Source organism: Pelobates fuscus, chromosome 6 (assembly GCF_036172605.1).
Source record: "Pelobates fuscus isolate aPelFus1 chromosome 6, aPelFus1.pri, whole genome shotgun sequence".
NCBI lineage: Eukaryota > Metazoa > Chordata > Amphibia > Anura > Pelobatidae > Pelobates > Pelobates fuscus.
The window spans coordinates 86,753,646-86,772,862 of record NC_086322.1 but is presented as its reverse complement, the minus strand read 5'-3'; the positions used below and the strand labels follow the sequence as shown (position 1 = coordinate 86,772,862).

Below are 19,217 nucleotides of genomic sequence, written 5' to 3'. Positions count from 1 at the left end.
GTTTTGGTGTCTTCGGGCCTGTCGTCCGTGTGGCGAGTCTTCTCTGCGGCGCCTCTGTGCTCTCGGTGCCTGTATGTTGGGTCTGCGGCCCAGGGGGCTCAGGACCCAGTCTTCTACTTCGGTGTGGGGTAGTCCCAGCGCTTGTAAGAATGCGGGTACTTCGTCCGGCCAGTGGAGGGATTTCCATGCGTTCTCATGTCTGACATTTAGGGAGAAGGGGAAACCCCATTTGTAGGTTATATTGCGGCTTCGTAGTAGCTGTGTCACTGGCCTCAGGGCTCTGCGGGCCTCCAGAGTGAGGGGTGATAAATCTTGGAATAGGGCGACTTCTGCCCCGCGGAACCGCCAAGTTTGCCTGGTTCTAGCTTTAGTCATAATGCTTTCCTTCATCCTGTATTCATGCAGGCAGCATATAATGTCTCTAGGCGGGTTTTCCGCCGCGCGGGGTCTTAGGGCCCTATGGGCTCTGTCGAAGTCGAAGCGCTGTGGGGCTTCTGGGCCTAAAATTATGCTGAATAGTTCTGACAGTACTGCTGCTACGTCTTCCTCACCTGGGGCTTCTGGGACATTGCGGATCCGTATGTTGGACCTGCGGCCCCTATTGTCCAGGTCTTCTGTTTGCCTCCTCAATTGGAGTAACATGTTACCCTGTCTGGTCACTGCTGTGCATGTTGCGTCGAGTCTTCCCACCGTGGTGTGGTGGGTGCCTTCCAGGGTTTGTAGGCGGCCATCTTGGGCAGTGAGATCACGTTGTAGTGTGGCAACTTCTGACCTGATTGCTTCATTCAGGTTGTCGGATAGGGCTTGTAGGTCGGATTTTGTGACCATTGCGGCAGTGAGGGCCCTGATGTCAGCTCTGATATCTGCCAGTGAGAGTCCCTGTGTATCGGGCATTTGTGTATGCGGCGCCGCGGCCTGTTCGTCGGCCATCTTGGGGCCTGGTGTGGCTCGTTGTTGCCTGCTTGGCGTGCGGAGGTAGCCGTCTAGCGTGCCCGACTGGGGTGAGGATTGGGAGCCCCTCTTCGTCGGGTGAGAGTCCGACCTTTTGGTGCGTCCCATCGGGTAGTTTATGCTGTGTATAGTGCTCTTGTTATGGCATAGCGGGACGGAGCTCCTCAGTTAGGCGGCCATCTCCGTCGGCGCTCAAGCCACGCCCCATAATCTTATTTTTAAAGCTAGTTTCAAGAACAATTCCCATGGGCAGTCACTAACCCCACAAATAGCTCAGATAGTAATGAATTTGATTATTAAATACATTGTTCAACAAATTTAAGGAGTCAGTATTTCACTTTTAAAACCTTAAACCTACGGTGTTTACTAAGCTAACTGCTGGGACATTTTAACTTCAAAAAAACTGTCTTACCAATGAAACTGGCAAAGGGCCATAGACATAAATATATCATAAAAAGAAATATAAAACAAAAACAAACAAACTGGAGAATAATTTGTTTGGAAAGGTGTATAAAAGGCTTTCCTAAATTATCTGAATACTTGTGGGAAACTGCTAAATGAAAACAGGCTGTTTTTGAAAATCAACTCTTAAAGCAAGTACACAAAAAGCAACGATATCAAATTGTCAATCTTTTATTCGAAAGGTGATATTAAAAAAGTAAAGCAAATCAAAATCTATTTTCAACATTTTTTTTTTAATCATAGATATATGTTAAGACTTCACACAACTCTGTTGCATACAACTGCTAAACATAAACGTTCAATTTCCAGTATTATAAACAAGAGAACAAAGTTGGAGAAAAATACCTTGTGAAATCAAGGAACTCCTAGGACTGTTAGCATGCCAACACAACCGAAGAACATGTTCCGATAACCAGGTATCAGGTAATACTGGAATAAAATCAGTCAGTAGAATACCTTCAGAAACATTCGTATTAACACTGAATTTGGTTTGGTTTTAAAAAATGCAAAAAAACATCAGAAATTCAATTATGACAGAGTACTAAAAAACAATAATACTGTATTTAGGAATATACTAATCTCATATGGGTTATGGGTTATTTAATATAAATAACCCAATCTGCATAGAGGTTTGCAGAGTCTTTCAACATTAAAAGCACGTCACCCAGTTAACGGAAGAGGAGTCAACATCTAAAACGTAGATCCTTTTCGTACAAAGATATTTTTTATATATAATATTCCCAGTTACTCTTTTCATGTATGACATTTCTAATTTTTTGAGTATTTTTCACGATCTCGGATGACTGCGTGAATGGGAATATATATATATATATTTTTTTTTTTTTCTCTTATAATCTTTTGGCATACAGCGCTGCAAATTCAGGAGAAAAGGTGATGACATGCCTCTGCTATCGAAAATAACCTTTTAGACATTGTGTGGGAGTACAGTATATTAAATATGTGTGACCAATTTCTAAATTAATGTGCCATCACACACTGCCAGCTGAATTTGCAATTAAAAAAAAAAAAACTGTATAAAATAATGTAGTGGGCAGAGACATAGTGTGCATGTCGTGTTCCCCCCCAAAAAAACAGCAGCTGCTGACCAGCCCCACATCAACTGAGTCTCCTGCAATGTAAATGGTTAAATGTTTATTAACGATAACCAGAACACCACCGTAACCAATGTTATAGAAACAAAATAAACTGCATCAGATTCTGGGAAAAAATGTAGTGACGTTCCCTTCTGACAACTGGTAGCTCAAAAAGAGATTTTAAAAAAAAATCCCAGAAAATAAGATTTCCAAACACTGCCAAAAGCCAGTTTGGCAGAGATTAGGAATGTAGTACTAGAGTTCCTATTTTCCCTCTATTAAGAAAGAAAAGGCACCGCTATACAACCACCACGCTTCCTGGAAGTGGAAGATCTTTGTCTTCAGGTAACATGCAATCAGTCTCATCACTCTCCTTTGCAGATATGCTGCCATCTGTGGCATAGAATGCATTATCCACGGGTTCTGGAGTCTTCGTGCCTATCCAGATTTTAATGGCTTCCATGCGATTGCGAGGTGTCATTAGGTCAAGCAGCTTTGCTCTCAGCTGTGGAGTGGGATACAGAGTTCCTTGAAATACCCTGTAAATATACCTAAATTAAAAAAGTAAATAAAAATTAATCACAATCAGTATCAAAGCCAGGCCCTTTTTTCTATGTGAATTGCTCATTTTACATCCTTATTTAATAACCCTTCTTAATACCACACTACAAGCAGGAGATGATCGCCATTTTTTTTTTTTTTAAATATATTATATAGATATGCAAATAAAAGAAATTCCGATCAAGATTTGTGGTTCACTACATGACAATTTCTAGTTATGTTAAAAAGTGCTTGGAATACTGACTACAAATAACCAATAGAGATGACCAATACATATATACCATCAGTTGAAGAATGACTGGCACATATTGGCCTGGAAGCAATTGCAAACTGATACGGAACCAGCATTCAGTGACAGTTTTTTTTTTTTACCTATTTTTCACGAATCTTTAAAATAATGCTTACAGAAAAATTAGGACTTACCGAGGCAAAAGTGCGACAATTACAGACATAACGCAGATGAGGTAGTATACTGGGTCCATTGAATTCCTTTGCATAATCCAGTATGGATTGGCGGGTGGGTTGCAATTAATACAAAGAGCTCCAAACGCCAAGGAAAACAAGAAGTATGCAACAACACTAACAACCATTACTGTCCAGTGAATCCAGGTCTGGGGGGAGAAAAAAAAGTGAATAACTTGATAACAGTCTGTGTGTATTATAAAAGCATCTCCTTGGTTATATTGTGAATGCACATGCTATTCATTTACATCAAACATGTCAAACTCAAAGGCTAACATGGGCAAAATTTGTTTATTTAAAAAAGTACAGTACAAAAAAAGTCGCCTGACACTGAACGTCGTTACGCTCGTAGGGCTTCAAAGTAAACAAAAGAGCAAATTTATTTTAAGGAGACATGCATTTGCATATAACCAATGTTTCAGTCCAACTACCTTGACATATTGAGAAAAGTTTGGTAATGGGACTGAAATTGTGACTGTATGCTGTTGCGTAGCTGTAAAAAACATTTGATGTTATCTTGTTGATTTTGAAGTCCTTGAAGTGTGTTCTTCACTTTGGCTGAGATCATCAAGTTTGATGATCTCAGCCAATCCAATGCTTTCCCGTAGGAAAGCATTGGGAAGCTATTGTGCATGTGTGGCAAAACGCTGTGCGGCCAATAAGCATCTCCATGGGGAGCATTCAGCGCCTCCATGCAGACCCAATCTAATACACTGCCCCCACCCTATTCTAATACACTGCCACAAATCCAATACACTGCCCCCCTCCACTCTAATACACTGCCCACAAATCCAATACATTGTCCCCCCCTCCCTCCACTCTAATACACTGCCCCTTACACCCAATCTAATACACTGCCCCTTAATCTAAAACATCTGGGGATCTACCTTTTGGGCACCCCTACTCTAGAGGCATGTTTTTGTACAAATATACAAACACTGAAACGGCAATATTTTACAATGTCTGAAAAAAATGCATCTGTGCACCAAAACCCCCATATTAAGATATTGAGGTTTTGATACATAAATGTCTATTTAACTCCTATGTAAAGTAACCAGCTGATAGAACAGTCAGTCGTACAGTTCTTGGTTATGCTTCTCTTGCACAATACACACTCAGACAGCACAGGATTGAATAAAATAAAGATTTCCATTGTTGAATTGGAATCATTTGAACAGACTACAAAGATAAAATATTTGTCTAATTAAATCTTAATCACTATTCAGCACAAAAAAAAAAAAAAAAACATAAAATTGTTGCACAAAAAAAAAAAGTTTCCATCAGAAGACAATCCCAGCCAGCTATTGTGCTTTCTGCATTGAAGTCTCCAACTCACCAGGCTTTTACTTTCAATTAGAAGATGTAGCAAAACCACAAACAGTGTTGGTGTTATTATGAGGTTTCCAAAAGAATAAATGTCCAGATCAGAGCCAAAATAAGCCTGCAAAGGAGACAAGACAGAACATTATATATATTGCAAGTAATATAAGGGGTGAAAACTACTTAACGGAGTCAACACATTGAAGACACAAAAGCTATCTTGCATGTGTTGACGTGGAGGAGAAGGACAACTTTCTGTAGTTGACGGGGGTTAAAGATGCACTCTAAGAATGTTTCTTATTCGCCATAAAGGGACATACATTTATCATTTATTGTAAGTTATATTTATTAGTTCTTTATACAATACTCCACATCTAGAGCTCTTTACAAAATATAGCAGTTGCAGGCAACGAGATACATAATTAGATATGATATAACTTTTTGTTTCTCAATAGATCTAACTTCATTTTGTACATTTCTCACAGATCTTTTACCTTACCCATAATCTCTTGCAGGTTCACTGTGGCAAATAAACAAAGTCATATTCTACTGCAGAAAAAAAAAAGTTTGTCTTACCCATGTTTCAGGTGTATGTCATTTATACAGCACAATAACAGACACAGACATATTTACATGGACTAAAACGCAATGTGTGATCAGCACATAGCAATATGTGCAAGTTTCACATTCCTGTGTAAAAAAAAAACTAAAAATAGCTTCTTACTTACAACTCAAATCCCACTTCCAATCTACGACAGACGCTATCTACCCCCACCTTAACCAATTTTTAATCTCTGTGCCTCGACCCGAAACAACACAAGAAAATACTCCTCACACATAACACAGGAGACAGACAGGAGGAAACATTCATATCAGTGGGGCACAAGGACCTCAACAAAACTTTCACTGAAGAACAATGGCAAGAGGCATACACTGCACACAGGGGAACCACTGCTTGCACATCACATCTAGAAATACTCCGAAAACTGCAATACCGCTGGTACTTGGTCCCGGTGAGATTAGCCCACATATATCCTGGCACCTCGAATAAATGCTGGCAATGCCATGCTGAGGTTGGTTCCATGTACCATATCTGAAGGCAGTGCTCGATTCTATGAAGATACTGGGACATAGTTTCCAATGTTATCAATGAGACACTGTCCACACACATACCTCTAACCCCAGAGCTGTGCCTGCTCTTCATGAGACAGAAAACCCTACCTATAATCGAAAGCAAACCATTATTCCAGGTTATAATTGCTGCAAATACGTTGATGGCGAGAAGATGTAAAACAACCACAAAACTAACTGGATGTATGAAATGGTGGCAAGCACACAAATTAGATCCACAAAAAATTACAGTGGGCATATGGAAACACAAATGGGCAATATAAGAGACCTCCAACAGTACTAGTCATGAAATGCAGGTCTCATCCTTATCCCTACATCCTATACAACATGAGAATAATGGTCAGTCAACCATCCACTCCAATATCTCCCACCTACACGCAAATCCCAACCAACAGTGAGTGAGTGATCCATACTTATCAAAGTATCAGTCACAATTTACATAATGTCACCCCCTACAGGGGAACTATAGTATGCACCCAACTACATACTTATGCATATGTGGACCTGGGACTGCTCACCAGTCCGATGTACAAATTCTCATTTTGGGGGTCTATGAAGTAGTACATGTTCGGTAAGACATATCTTGTCTTTTCCACCCCTCTCAGCTATATAGATGGCCACTGGTCCAATCAGAAACATTTGGCACTGGATGTCCATGCACGGCAAGTGCCACACATGCTCTTTAATGTTTCTCAGAGGAAGCATTGAATTGAATGCTCTCTGATAAGCCTCCACATCATATGATGGAGGTTTACCCCATGCTGGAAAACGGGCACTAAGTATGTTGAACACTGCAGTTTATATATAAAAAAAAAAAAAAAAAAAAAAAAAACTGCAATGTTTTACAGTGCAGGATTAAAATGACAGGACCAGAGCACCCAGACCACTTCATTGAGATGAAGTTTATCTGGGTGACTTTAGTGGTTCTTTAAGAAGGATGGATTTGTATCTATAAAGTGAATGGTATGGCAGTCTGGCTATGGAAGGGTAGACTGGCTTTCATAAGTGTAATTGATTGATTTTTTACTTATAATAGTTTGTCATTTAAAAGTCATTATCCATAAATTAAGGTAAACCTCAAAATAAAAGACACTGCCAATTCATGCTGCTGTTTGTGTCCTTTAATATCTAATTTCTCTTATTAAAATATTTTGGTACATATTGCTGAATACAATTCCCATTATTTCCTTGTAGCAATGTACCAAATCCACTCATGCATCATTGAATACAAATTCATATTAAAAATATTCTGCTTTAAAACATAGCATTCCACATACACAAACTAAAGACTAAAGTAAGAACAAAAATCAGAGTGCAATAAATAAGCTATAAGAGAGCCTGTGATCAAAGCAAGTTTCCAAAAAAAAACAAAAACCACAATGTCTCTGAATGAGAAAACACTTCATACTTACAAAAAATGGGATGAAGAAGCATGCCAGGCTCTGATAAAAAGCATCCAAAATTGTGAGCCAGAATGTCGAGGGCTGATAAGCCTACAAACAGAAAGGAATCAGTCAATACATGTAGCAGATAAACCTTTATTTGTTAAGGAAGCAGAAATTTCAATTGGGGATATTTATCAAAGTTTTCTCAAAAGTGACAGTTAAATCCAGCCATTATTTTGATTGTATTTATTAGAGTGATCTAGAAAGTGACATTGTTCTTTGTTGCAAACTCTGCTAGTTTTTTTTCAGAATTTCCTAATTTCAGAAAGCTTCAATATTTACAGTGGCGAAAATATTCATAAATCTGTTGCATCGACTAAATATTTGCACGTCTTCAAAATGTTGGTCAGGGCGCAAATAAAGTAACCGTTGAAAATAAATTACAAATCATAAACAAGTGCTGCGCTTAAATGTGCAAATCAAATTTCTACATATAAAAAATGATTACCACTTATACATCCAAATAATAAAAATGCAGTTATTATTTACTTATTTTTACACTGTAGTTTTTAGTGCTTGCAGCTTCTCAAATAATTCTGCGCTTTAATATCAAAGCACTTTATATGTCAAGCATCCAAGTACTTTGGGTAAATAGAAAAATAAATTGCAACAAAAATTTGTAGAATTTAAGACAGAAAAGTATAAAAGCGACATTCCATAACATGGAAATTGGTTATAGTCACTTGAAATATTACATGGATTCATGAAAATAACAAAAGACATATTAGAAAGAGTAAACGCTATCCAGATCATGTATTGAGCTCTGGTTAATGAAACGTAAATATTTGAGGGATCTATAAAAAAATAAATAAAAAAAAAAAAAAAATTATTCATTAATAATATAACTTTCTGATGATTTGTAAGAGAAATGGAAATCTTACGTCTGATCTCTGGCCAGATTTGTAGAGCTCAGGGAGCCCTATCAGGGTCTCTGCAGAGACGTCTTGATCAAGAACCCCATATATAATAGGCGGAACCGAAGTGAAGAGCAGGTTGAACAAAATTAACATCCAGAAATCTGTCATTGACGTTCCCGAAAAACCACAGAAAAACTGGTACCAGAACAACAGGTTCACAAACATCTGGTGTGGAATAAGAAAAATAAGGAATATTGAATATGCTTAGATTTTAAGTTATCCTCAATGAATAGATTCCATCAATCTCTGGTTAAGCTGGCAGTCAGCACAGAGATCACATACAGAGACAAGAAGGAAAGAAGAAGACTTTGCCTTGTCTAGTTTATGATGTAATGTGCTAAATCTTTAATATAAATTTAAAATAAAATGAAGCATCACATGAAAAATCGTAAACACAAGCTATAGGTCAGATGTTGTGGACTATATCCCAGTGTTCTCATAGCCATATCGCTGGCAAAACAAAAGAGCAGATGTAGACCACAACATCTGCAGTGTCAAAGGTTGCCTACATTTGCTATAGGTGATTATCATCATTTATATATTCAATGGAGCAAATTCCAGAAAAGTGATAGCTTTGATCTGCTAGTTGAATAAGTTTGCGATTGACTGTATGGTGTCTGACTTTTTGTGTTACACCAAACTGGTTTTCTAAGTGCTTATTATGTGATATATAAGCTAGGATAATTAATTAATTAATTGACCCATCTAGAAACCATCTCCCTGTATGCATTGTTCAAATCCACTTACTATATTCTTGTAGAAAAAGTAGAGAATCATGTTGGCAAGCCTGGTATAACACCAGTGTCCATGAACAAGAAGCAGCCTTTTCAGATGTTTGAAATGTGAAACTGCAAAATCACTGGACATGACCGCCTGCAACAAAGACAGATTTCAGCATGTCACAAATACAATAAAGGCAAGTAAGGCAATCTATTCACTTGTCAGGGAGCTGGTTTGCAATATTTACTAATATTCTTTATGCCTAAAACAATGATCACGCTACTTCAACCACCGTGATTATTTGAGTCATTTGAAGTAGTCATGGTGCCTGAAGTCTGTACGAGCAGTATTTACTATCATTTAACTCCCCCTCTGGCAGATTCACAGGGGAGTCAGCTATCCCAGATTCTATGCAGGTTTCTATGCATGGATGCTCATTTATTGACTGAGAGCATCATTATTCTGCTGAACAACTGCCTCAGCGCCAGGTGGGGTCCCAAGTAAGAGAACAAGCCTGGCGAAGACGCAGGTAGGAAGTCATCAGTTGTTATAAATACATATAGGTATTTCCAATGGGCCCCCTGTAGGAAATAAAACCGTAAAATTATATTATTTTTTTTCATCCAGCGAATTATATTTGACAATAAAATGCCCTCCACAGAAAAGCACTGGTGTTCGTATTGCACCAGTATGGCATTTGTCACACTGCACCAATAGGCTTCATCTCATAGAGTAGCAGTACAATGTATGGGAACACTTAGCTGTGTTTAACAGTCACTAAAGTGTTTTAGTTATTTCTAAGAGGCACTTGACTGTAAAGAGACATTTTAGGTACCACTACCATTACTGCGTATTGTAATGGATGCGGTGCAAGGAGTCTTTGGCTGCAGTCCACTCAAGTATTCTCAAATAGTTTCCCCCAAAAAGTAGTGCTCCCCCAGCACCCCAGCCCCTCTGTTGTCACTCCGATTACACAAGGGTAACATTTGCGGTATGATAAAGGGAGGAATACATTAATGTGTGTGTGTGTGTGTGTGTGTCTCTCTCTATATATATATATATATATATATATATATATATATATATATATATATATATATATATATATATATATATATATATATATATATATATATATATATATATATATATATATATATATATATATATCACAAACAGTAGCAAGGAAGAAGTTTGAAAATTCCACTGTAAGCATATTTTTGTGTATACTAACTATTTTAATTAACTTCTAATATGTATTCCTGTCATCTACTGGGGAAACAGATGTTATACAACAAATTTACTCTAAAGAACTTCACAATGGATTAAGAGCAGGAACAGATGCGTGAAAGTACAAATTTGATGGACTTGAGTCTCTGTTTGAACCCATATAACTATGTTAAAAATAAAATGCATGAAGTGGCAAGCTAAAAAAAAAAAAAAAATAACCTCTATAAAACATCAAAACAAACAACACTGGTGCTATTCTAAGGGTCATAATAAAACAACTAAAAATGAAAGAAAAGGAGAATTTTTTTCCCCCCCCAAAACCTTAAAGGAACACTATAGTCCCCTAAACCACTTTAGCTTAATGAAGCAGTTTTCGTGTGTAGATCATGCCTCTCAGGCTTTACTGCTAAATGCACTGCCATTTAGTAGTTAAATCACTTTTTATGCAGCCCTTGCCATAGCCCTTGAACACAAAGTGTATTCCTGACCCTATAGTGTTTAACTATTAAGACCTCCTGGTCCCTCCTTACCGCTAGTAAAAAAAAAAACTACTTCTTTCCAGCACCGCATGGGTCTGCCGGCGCTGCCTCTGCCCCTGATCCGCCTCCTTAGAATTGATGATCTCAGCCAATCACAATGCTTTCCCATAGGAGAGGCACTATGTTACAGCTGTTATAGTGGAGGAGTACTGAACCACTATTTCTTCTGATACTGATGTTGTCTGTAGCATTCTAAGTATGTGTAGCATCTAAGTATGTGCTCATCCATTTCATGGCGTTTGGTATAGCATATGGCCTCTTTTTGTATCCACTTATCAATGCTGGGCTGCATGTTGAATACTTTTTATTTTTTTTACTGAGATGTCTGATGTCTAAACACTCTCTTGCCATATGTACCGGAACAATTGAAAGAGGAACTTAAAACAATGGTTAGCTTTTAGTTCACTATTTGTTTCTGCTTAAATTGTGGAAGTGACGGTTTCTTTAAAAGAGGGCAGAAAGGAAGAAGGGAATGATTAAACACTCTGGCTTTTTAATAAACATGAAATTTTAACACTGGAGTCCATACTCACAGCTCACTTTCAAACACAAATATTCCTTACTAACTTAAAGGGACACTCCAGACCCCTAAAGCACTTTAGCTTGCTGAAAAGCTTAATGTGTAAAGAAATAGTCCTCTTTTTTTTTTTTTTTTCTTCCGTTCTGCAAAAAATTTTTATTGCAATAGCTCTTAAACACAAGGCTGGAAAGATGAAGGGTGCGTCTGGATTCCAGCGACAGCCAGTTTAGTTCTTTTAGCATGTCACAATGGTGGGTCCTGTAATTACATTGTAGCACAAATCGGCAGAACGAGTTATACAATGTGTTAATTTTATTAATGTCGGATTGCGATGCAGATGCATATACTACATCCTCATAATCAATGATTGGCATCAGCATTTGCTGTACAAGCTTTTCCTTTACTGTTGGGCTTAGGCAGGATTTGTTTCTGTACAGGGCACCTAGTTTTGGATAAAGTTTAGATGCAAGTTTTTCTATGTGGAGGCCAAAAGATAGATTGGGGTCTAACATCATACCCAAGTATTTGAAAGAGTTTTGTCAGTGTTTAGGAAGAGTGTTTTTTGCGATCCACTTTTCTACCTCTGTAAACTGGTCTTGGAGCAGAGCCTCAAGCTGCGGTAGATTGGATTTGCTCGCATAGATTACTGTGTCATCTGCGTACATGTGTACATTTGAGAATTTGCAGACATTAGGCAGATCATTTATAAATAATGTAAATAGAAGGGGGCCGAGAATGGAACCTTGGGGAACACCACACGTGACTGGGAGAGGGAAGGAGTCGCCGTCAGAAATGGACACATATTGCGAGCGATCCGATACATACGATCGAAACCAGGTTAGCGAACAATCACCAATACCTGAGTTTTTGAGTTTGTGCAGTAGAATGTCGTGGTCTACTGTGTCAAAGGCCTTTGCAAAATGAAGGAAAATAGCTCCACTCAGGTCGCCTTGTTCCATGCCAGTTTGGATGTCATTGCAAACTTTTAAAAGGGCAGTTGTAGTGGAGTGATTCTGGTGAAAACCCGATTGATCAGGGGTCAGATAGTTTGATTATTGGTAATACTCACATAGTTGTGGATTTTTGACAATACTGGGAGCAATGATATTGGGCGATAGTTAGAAACTAAAGTAGTGTCACCACTTTTATGGATAGGCACTACTCTCACAGTCTTCCAAAGTTTGGGTTTGTATGCAGACACCAACTATTCGTTAATAGCATTGCTGGGATTTGATCAGGTCCAGACTGGTTTTTCATTTTTAGATTATTTAGGTGTTTTTTAATGACACTAATAGGTACAGGTCTAAAAATGAACTTGTCTATATTGGGCCTTTGCAAATTTAGTGGTGCCTGATCCACATTTGTAGTTTTGTAGTGCCTTGTTGTATGCCATCTTGTGAAATGTTTTTACATGCATGTCTGCAGTAAAAAAAAAAAAAAGTGGAGTGTCCCTATAGTTGAGCAGTAATGAAATAGGAAAGGTATGCATTGTAATGAAATGAATACCATTAGCTCTAGGGTACACTGATTTTGTAGAAAGATTATAAACATAACAGACAACACTAATTTATCCAGTAATGGTTGCTTGGTAACAGACCAAATTAAACAAACACTGTAAGAGTTCCAAGGTATTTAACATAGAAAAACAAAAATCAAGTTCATAACGGAGAATGAAGACACAGACTAGAGAGTCAAGAGATTGATGGTTATCCACATACACTATATTTTAAACAACATTGAAAACGTTTCTGAATTATCTTTAGAAACAGAAGGCTTATTGTAGACCTAGATTTGTGTTTCAAGGGCAACAGTGACACCTACAGGAATTCCTACTTCATTAACACAAAACGATAGACTGCAGAAATTGAATTAGATCAACGAATGCAAAACATAGAAAGTTATTTCAATACAACGCAAAATATCCATGTATGTTTTTATATTTCTCTGCTGGTGTACCTGTGCTGCTGAAATACAACGTACTGAAAGAAAACATCCCCAGCAACTGTTAACTGCTGCCCACTGCTGACAGGCCTGGGGATATCTCCTAACAGAGGACCAGGACTTACACCAGCTCCTAACAGAGGACCAGGACTTACACCAGCTCCTAACAGAGGACCAGGACTTACACCAGCTCCTAACAGAGGACCAGGACTTACACCAGCTCCTAACAGAGGACCAGGACTTACACCAGCTCCTAACAGAGGACCAGGACTTACACCAGCATATCCATAGACGGGGAACATACTGTCTAAGTGAATACATCTGGAGAGGATATTAAGCTCCGGAAAATTGTAAGTGTATTTCTTTATTTTCATCTAATATCACCAGCAATGAAAATACTGTACTAGATTTTGTTTTATTGTCTTCTTATCATTTCATAACACCCTATACTCAGTTGGTTTTGAGGACATTAGAGGTATCATATTAGAGGCAGTACCACAGTATCCCACTCTGATGGTTTGGGATTGAATTAAAGTTGTTGGTTCACAATTCTGCCGCTAACCAGGGGTACCATATAAATAAATACTGCAAAGTTTCCATTAATGTTAAAAAATCCTATTCAATTCAACATGTGCTTAGATTAATTGTAAATGTTATTAACAATGCAATGCCTACTTCAAATGACCTATCCCAATAAAGAAACAAAAGTAACAGTACCTGCATGCCTTCTTGACCAGAAATTCCAACCCCAATATCGGCAACCTGAATCATGCTCACATCATTGGCACCATCACCTTAGGGATGCAAGAAGATGGAGAAAAATTCAAATATAGTTAACATTATTTGCTTCAAGGGAATATATTTCAACAGCCAAAGGCAGGATGTGTGAACAAATTTATGTTATTAGTAGAGTAATGATAAGGACATGGTTTAATGTCAGAGAAACATAATATATATTATTATGATTATATACCTAATTTCTTAAAGTGCAGACAGCCACTCGAGGCACTTCATCCTTAAGACATTTGCTTTTTGAACATCTTTATGCTCTGTATCATCATTCACTGCATGACGATGCAGAACATTAATATATTAACTCATACTTGATTTATAAAACATTAAACACATTCCGGAGCACTGTGCATGGATATCGTTGATGTAAGTATAAAGACAAAAAGTACAATACGCCTCAGAGACAGTACAAAATTTGACAAACAAATACAGGAGGAGTTCTGAGCTCTACTCAGAATATGAGAATATGAAGAGTCAGAAAAAGGAGGCTGGAACAGGGTTAATGCTCATACACATGCACTGTGTACAGCTTATTGATCCAACAAGAGATCTGACTGATATTCTGGGGTCAAGAAGGATTTTTTTCTAGTTTGTTGCAAAATAGGAAAGCCTTCTTTTGGATCAACAGCAAAAACAGATGTGAGAAAGAATGAACTTGATGGACATGTATGCTTTTCAACATATGTAACTACGGATGTAAACTACTACTACTAAAGACCACTTGACTGCACACCAAACAAGGCGTTTAGTTCTAGTCGGGTTGTGAAGTTTGTCTATTATAAGTAAACTGAGAAAACAAAAATGTAACCCCTAAATATCTGCGGTGTAAATTTCCTAAGACCATAAACTCTGAACAGATTTCAGCAATATTTTCACTCAAATCCTAATAACTGCAATGCCAGATGTTATAATCCCTTTAGCGTGTCTAGCCCAAAATGTTCACAGTCGTACTGTATTACACGTGTGGCCCTGTATGCGAAGGATAGCATAAAATCTAGCATAATAAAGTTTAGTGAGGCGAACATAGAGTCCGATTGGGTTACGTTAGAATTTGGTAATTACACAGTAGCTCGTGTAGGTGTGATTTATAGGTCCCCAAGACAAATAGAAGAGTTAGATAATTTACTAGTTGAGGACATGGCTAAAATTACAATGAAGTTATCATCATGGGTGACTTTAATCTTCCTGATGTGAACTGGAAAACCAAAATAGCCGCTTGTGCCTGGAGCACACATATTCTAAACTCCCTACTGGGATTGTCTCTAAAACAAGACATACCATGGAACACTGATGGGCGCGATCACACACACACACACACTAATTTGTTATGATATATATTGATGCACTGTATGTTTTGTCATTTGATCTTGATAAAGACCCAGGAGGGTCAAAACGTTGATTGTAAACTGTAATACACTTTGAAAAAGTTTTCCAAGGAGTGCTCTATTTAATCTATTTATTTTATACTTTACACATGGCTGGGCAATCCTCAAGTATTTAATGGCTATATTTTTAGGTATGGTATTTCAGGTAATAATAGCACCCACAAACCCCTAGCAAATCTCTTTTAATGTGACAAAAAGCATAGTAATGTTAGTGGAAACATAGATGGCATTATCCACATGACCGACTCCTATTATAAACCAGAAAACATGCATGGAGTGCGGAATAAGCATTCACTAAATCTCCAGCATGCAGCAGTAAGCATAACAAATGGCGACTATAAATACATAAAATCCACATGGAACTTTTACTCTGAACTTTCATTCTTTCGGGGTCACTTATGTGAAAGCTGTCAAGGACCACCTGTCTAATGAGCATTCTTACTCCTTCCGAATTTATAGTGTTTATGTACATTGCAGCTAAGCATGTGTTTCTTTCTATCTCAGTTGGTGTTGGTTACTTAAATATAGTGTTGACAGATTGGCGCAGAATTTAGGTAAAGGTGCAGCAAGGGCTATTAAAGGTAGACAGAGTTTTAATAGAACTACACCTGCCGTTAAGATTTTGTTTTAAGGGGAACTATCACTTCTCTGAAAATTACTTAAAGGGACACTATAGTCACCAGAACAACTACAGGTTATTGAATTTGGTGAGTAGAATCATTACCTTCAGGCTTTTTGCTGTAAATACGGTCTTTTCAGAGAAAATGCAGTGTTTACATTACAGCCTAGTGATAACTTCACTGGTCACTCCTTAGATGGCTGTTAGAGATCCTTCCTGGGTCATGGCTGCCTAAAATGCATCCAAACATTCAGTGTCTCCTCCCTCTGCATGCAGACACCGAACTTTCCTCAGAGATTCATTGATTCAATTCATCTCTACGAGGAGATGCTGATTGGCCAGGGCTGTGTTTGAATCATGCTGGCTCTGCCCCTGATCTGCCTCCTTGTCAGTCTCAGCCAATCCTATGGGGAAGCATTGTGATTGGATCAGGCCACCACTTCTAAATATGTCAGCAGACAGCTTGTTTTTCTGAGGCAAACAGCATGCAGATCTACAGCTTCAGGCTTGAATACAGTAAGATTTTGCTATATTTATGGAGGCATGAGGGTCCAAGATGGTGGTGTTAACACTATAGGGTCAGGAATACATGTTTGTGTTCCTGACCCTATAGTGATCCTTTAATTGAATAAAACATTGAAATCACATACAGCTTGTATTAACCCTTTTTCCATGTAATTCTCTATTTTCTTTTAAATTTAAATATTTGGCTATCCCAATCCAGTTCAGACCAGTCATACCCAGGACCCACATTACAAACAGAGCGAGAAACATGGTTTAACGTCCCCTAATAAATATCATATTAAAAATTCTTTGACAGTTTCCCCTTAAAGGGACACTATAGTCACCTGAACAACTTCAGCTTAATGAGGTTGTTCAGGTGAGAACTATAGCTCCCTGCAGCCTCTCATGTAAACACTGTATTTTCTGAGAAAATACAGTGTTTACATTGAAAGCTAGGAACACCTCCAGTTGCAGTCACTCAGAGTGAACCAGAGGGACTTCGGAGTTGATGGAGGCATAATATGCCTCCATCCACTCAGATCTGCTGTGCAAGAGCATCCTGTGATTCAGTATCTCCTCCCACTGCATGCAGACACTGAACTTTCCTCAAAGAGATTCATTGATTCAATTCATCTCTATGAGGAGATGCTGATTGGCCAGGGCTGTGTTTGAATTATGCTGGCTCTGCCCCTGATCTGCCTCCTTGTCAGTCTCAGCCAATCCTATGGGGAAGCACTGTGATTGGATCAGGCCATCACGTCAGCAGACTGCTTGTGTTTCCGCAGTCCAACAGCATGCAGATTTACAGCTTCTGGCTTAAATACAGTAAGTTTACAGGTTTTTCTTTTACAGTTGAATACAGTTTTTACTATATTTATGGAGGCATGAGGGGCCCAGGGGGGCTAGATGGTCGTGTTAACACTATAGGGTCAGAAATACATATACAGGCATTTCTCACTTTTTTCTGGATGTGCCGCCATTTTGTTTCACCTCCATTTTGTGTTAGTGGTCCACGTAACAGGACCGAGAAGAGTGCTTTGGAGCACAAACAAGAAGAGAAGAAGAAGAATGTGTGGTCAGGAGTAGACAAGAAGAGAGATGAGGATCAGGAACACAGTTCCTGAAGATAAAGGGAAGTCTAAAAACAGGTTTAGATTATACTGTATTCTCTTTGTGCTTTCACGGGCATACATTACAGATCCTGTAATATTATTGCACTGTGTGCTATTGAGTATAGATTTGACTTGATTTGTCTGTGTGTGTCTGACATAGCTGTATGTGTGTATGTGCGCTTGCCATTGTGCCATGTTTTGGCAGGCAGCAATAGTAAGGAGCAGGAGGAGGGATGAAAAGCCTGAGAAAGAGGAGAAGGAAGAAAGTTTGAGAGCTGTAAATATAAAAGGAGTAACAGAAAAGTGATAAAGGAGAGAGGGAAGCTGATAATGAAGAAAATGAATAAGTATGAGGGTTTAAGAGAGGTTCCCCATTCAACAAGTGCAGCATGTCTCTTCATTGAATAGTATGAGGATTAATGATAATTTGATGAGGATTTCAATATGGTATGCATGCCTTTAATATTCCTACAACATACATGTATTTGCTATGCTTTCATGTTGTATTTGTACTTAATAATTTAGGTTTTCAATGGTAAAATTTGTTGGTCAGGAACGGAACCCGTGTTTATTACATTGTGTCTATGGGAAATTAGTTCTCACTTTATGAACTTTCACTTTATGTACTACGCTTTGGAACCAATTAGTTTGTAGAGTCGGGAACTACCTGTAGTTGCACTGGTGACTATAGTGTCCCTTTAAGGCTAGAAATGAGTCACGAGAGGTCCTGTGTTTACTGAACTTGTTCCTAATGCTCTTCCCAAAATATATCAGTCGTTCAGTCCTACTTCATAAAAGACGACCTAAATGTCCACACAAAAAAAATTATTTGTCCTTTTATTGTGAAAGGCCTGCTGAGAGGCTGGTTTGCAGTGTTCCATGCATTTACATAGTTACATAGCTGAAAAGAGACTTATTCTGATTCTTCATCTCAATTGTATCTACTCCTATTTTAGACCAATCCATTCAGATTTCTAGAGTTCAGTAGCACTCCCAGTGTGACGTAAACACTCTCAACATGAGAAAAATTATTTACTGTCTTACATGTGCCTTCTACACATTGCTTACCTAATTTTATTTTTTTAATACCAAGGCATTTTTTTTGATCAGGTTTGTCAGGCCTTTAAAAATAACTTACTTGGTACACAAAAGATTTCATAAGATTTATGACTGGCAGCCGTGGCAGACAAACAAGTCTAACTTGGTCCAAGAACTAGTCATTATAATAATTAAGAGTTTTCCAAAACGTTCTTTTAAAACAGTAACACGTGCATTTTGAACAAATATTTCTTGGTTATAATTAAACAAATATGAATAACTAACAGAATGTTGATTTAAAATGTTGAAATATTAATGGTCATTATGACAAAAAACTAAGCTCAGATGACCTAGTCCGGGGATAGGCAACCTTCGGCACTCCAAATGTTGTGGACTACATCCCCCATAATGTTCTTATACCCATAATGCTGGCAAAGTACCATGGGAGGTGTAGTCCAAAACATCTGCAGTGCC

The 19,217-nt window shown here is 38.2% G+C and overlaps 1 protein-coding gene across 1 annotated transcript in view; it reads right to left on the bottom strand.

Moving 5' to 3' along the window:
* Nucleotides 1–1,638: 1,638 nt before the first annotated feature.
* The window catches only part of ATP10D (ATPase phospholipid transporting 10D (putative)), a 112,545-nt gene continuing 94,966 nt past the window's right edge, over nucleotides 1,639–19,217 (bottom strand). The window contains exons 17-23 of the mRNA XM_063457920.1: nucleotides 14,011–14,087; nucleotides 9,091–9,216; nucleotides 8,308–8,508; nucleotides 7,394–7,474; nucleotides 4,867–4,971; nucleotides 3,492–3,679; nucleotides 1,639–3,058 (exon numbers count right to left, since the gene is read on the bottom strand). Of these exons, the coding sequence (XP_063313990.1) occupies nucleotides 2,806–3,058; nucleotides 3,492–3,679; nucleotides 4,867–4,971; nucleotides 7,394–7,474; nucleotides 8,308–8,508; nucleotides 9,091–9,216; nucleotides 14,011–14,087 (1,031 nt within the window). The 3' untranslated portion in view covers nucleotides 1,639–2,805. The remainder of the gene's footprint in view (nucleotides 3,059–3,491; nucleotides 3,680–4,866; nucleotides 4,972–7,393; nucleotides 7,475–8,307; nucleotides 8,509–9,090; nucleotides 9,217–14,010; nucleotides 14,088–19,217) is intronic.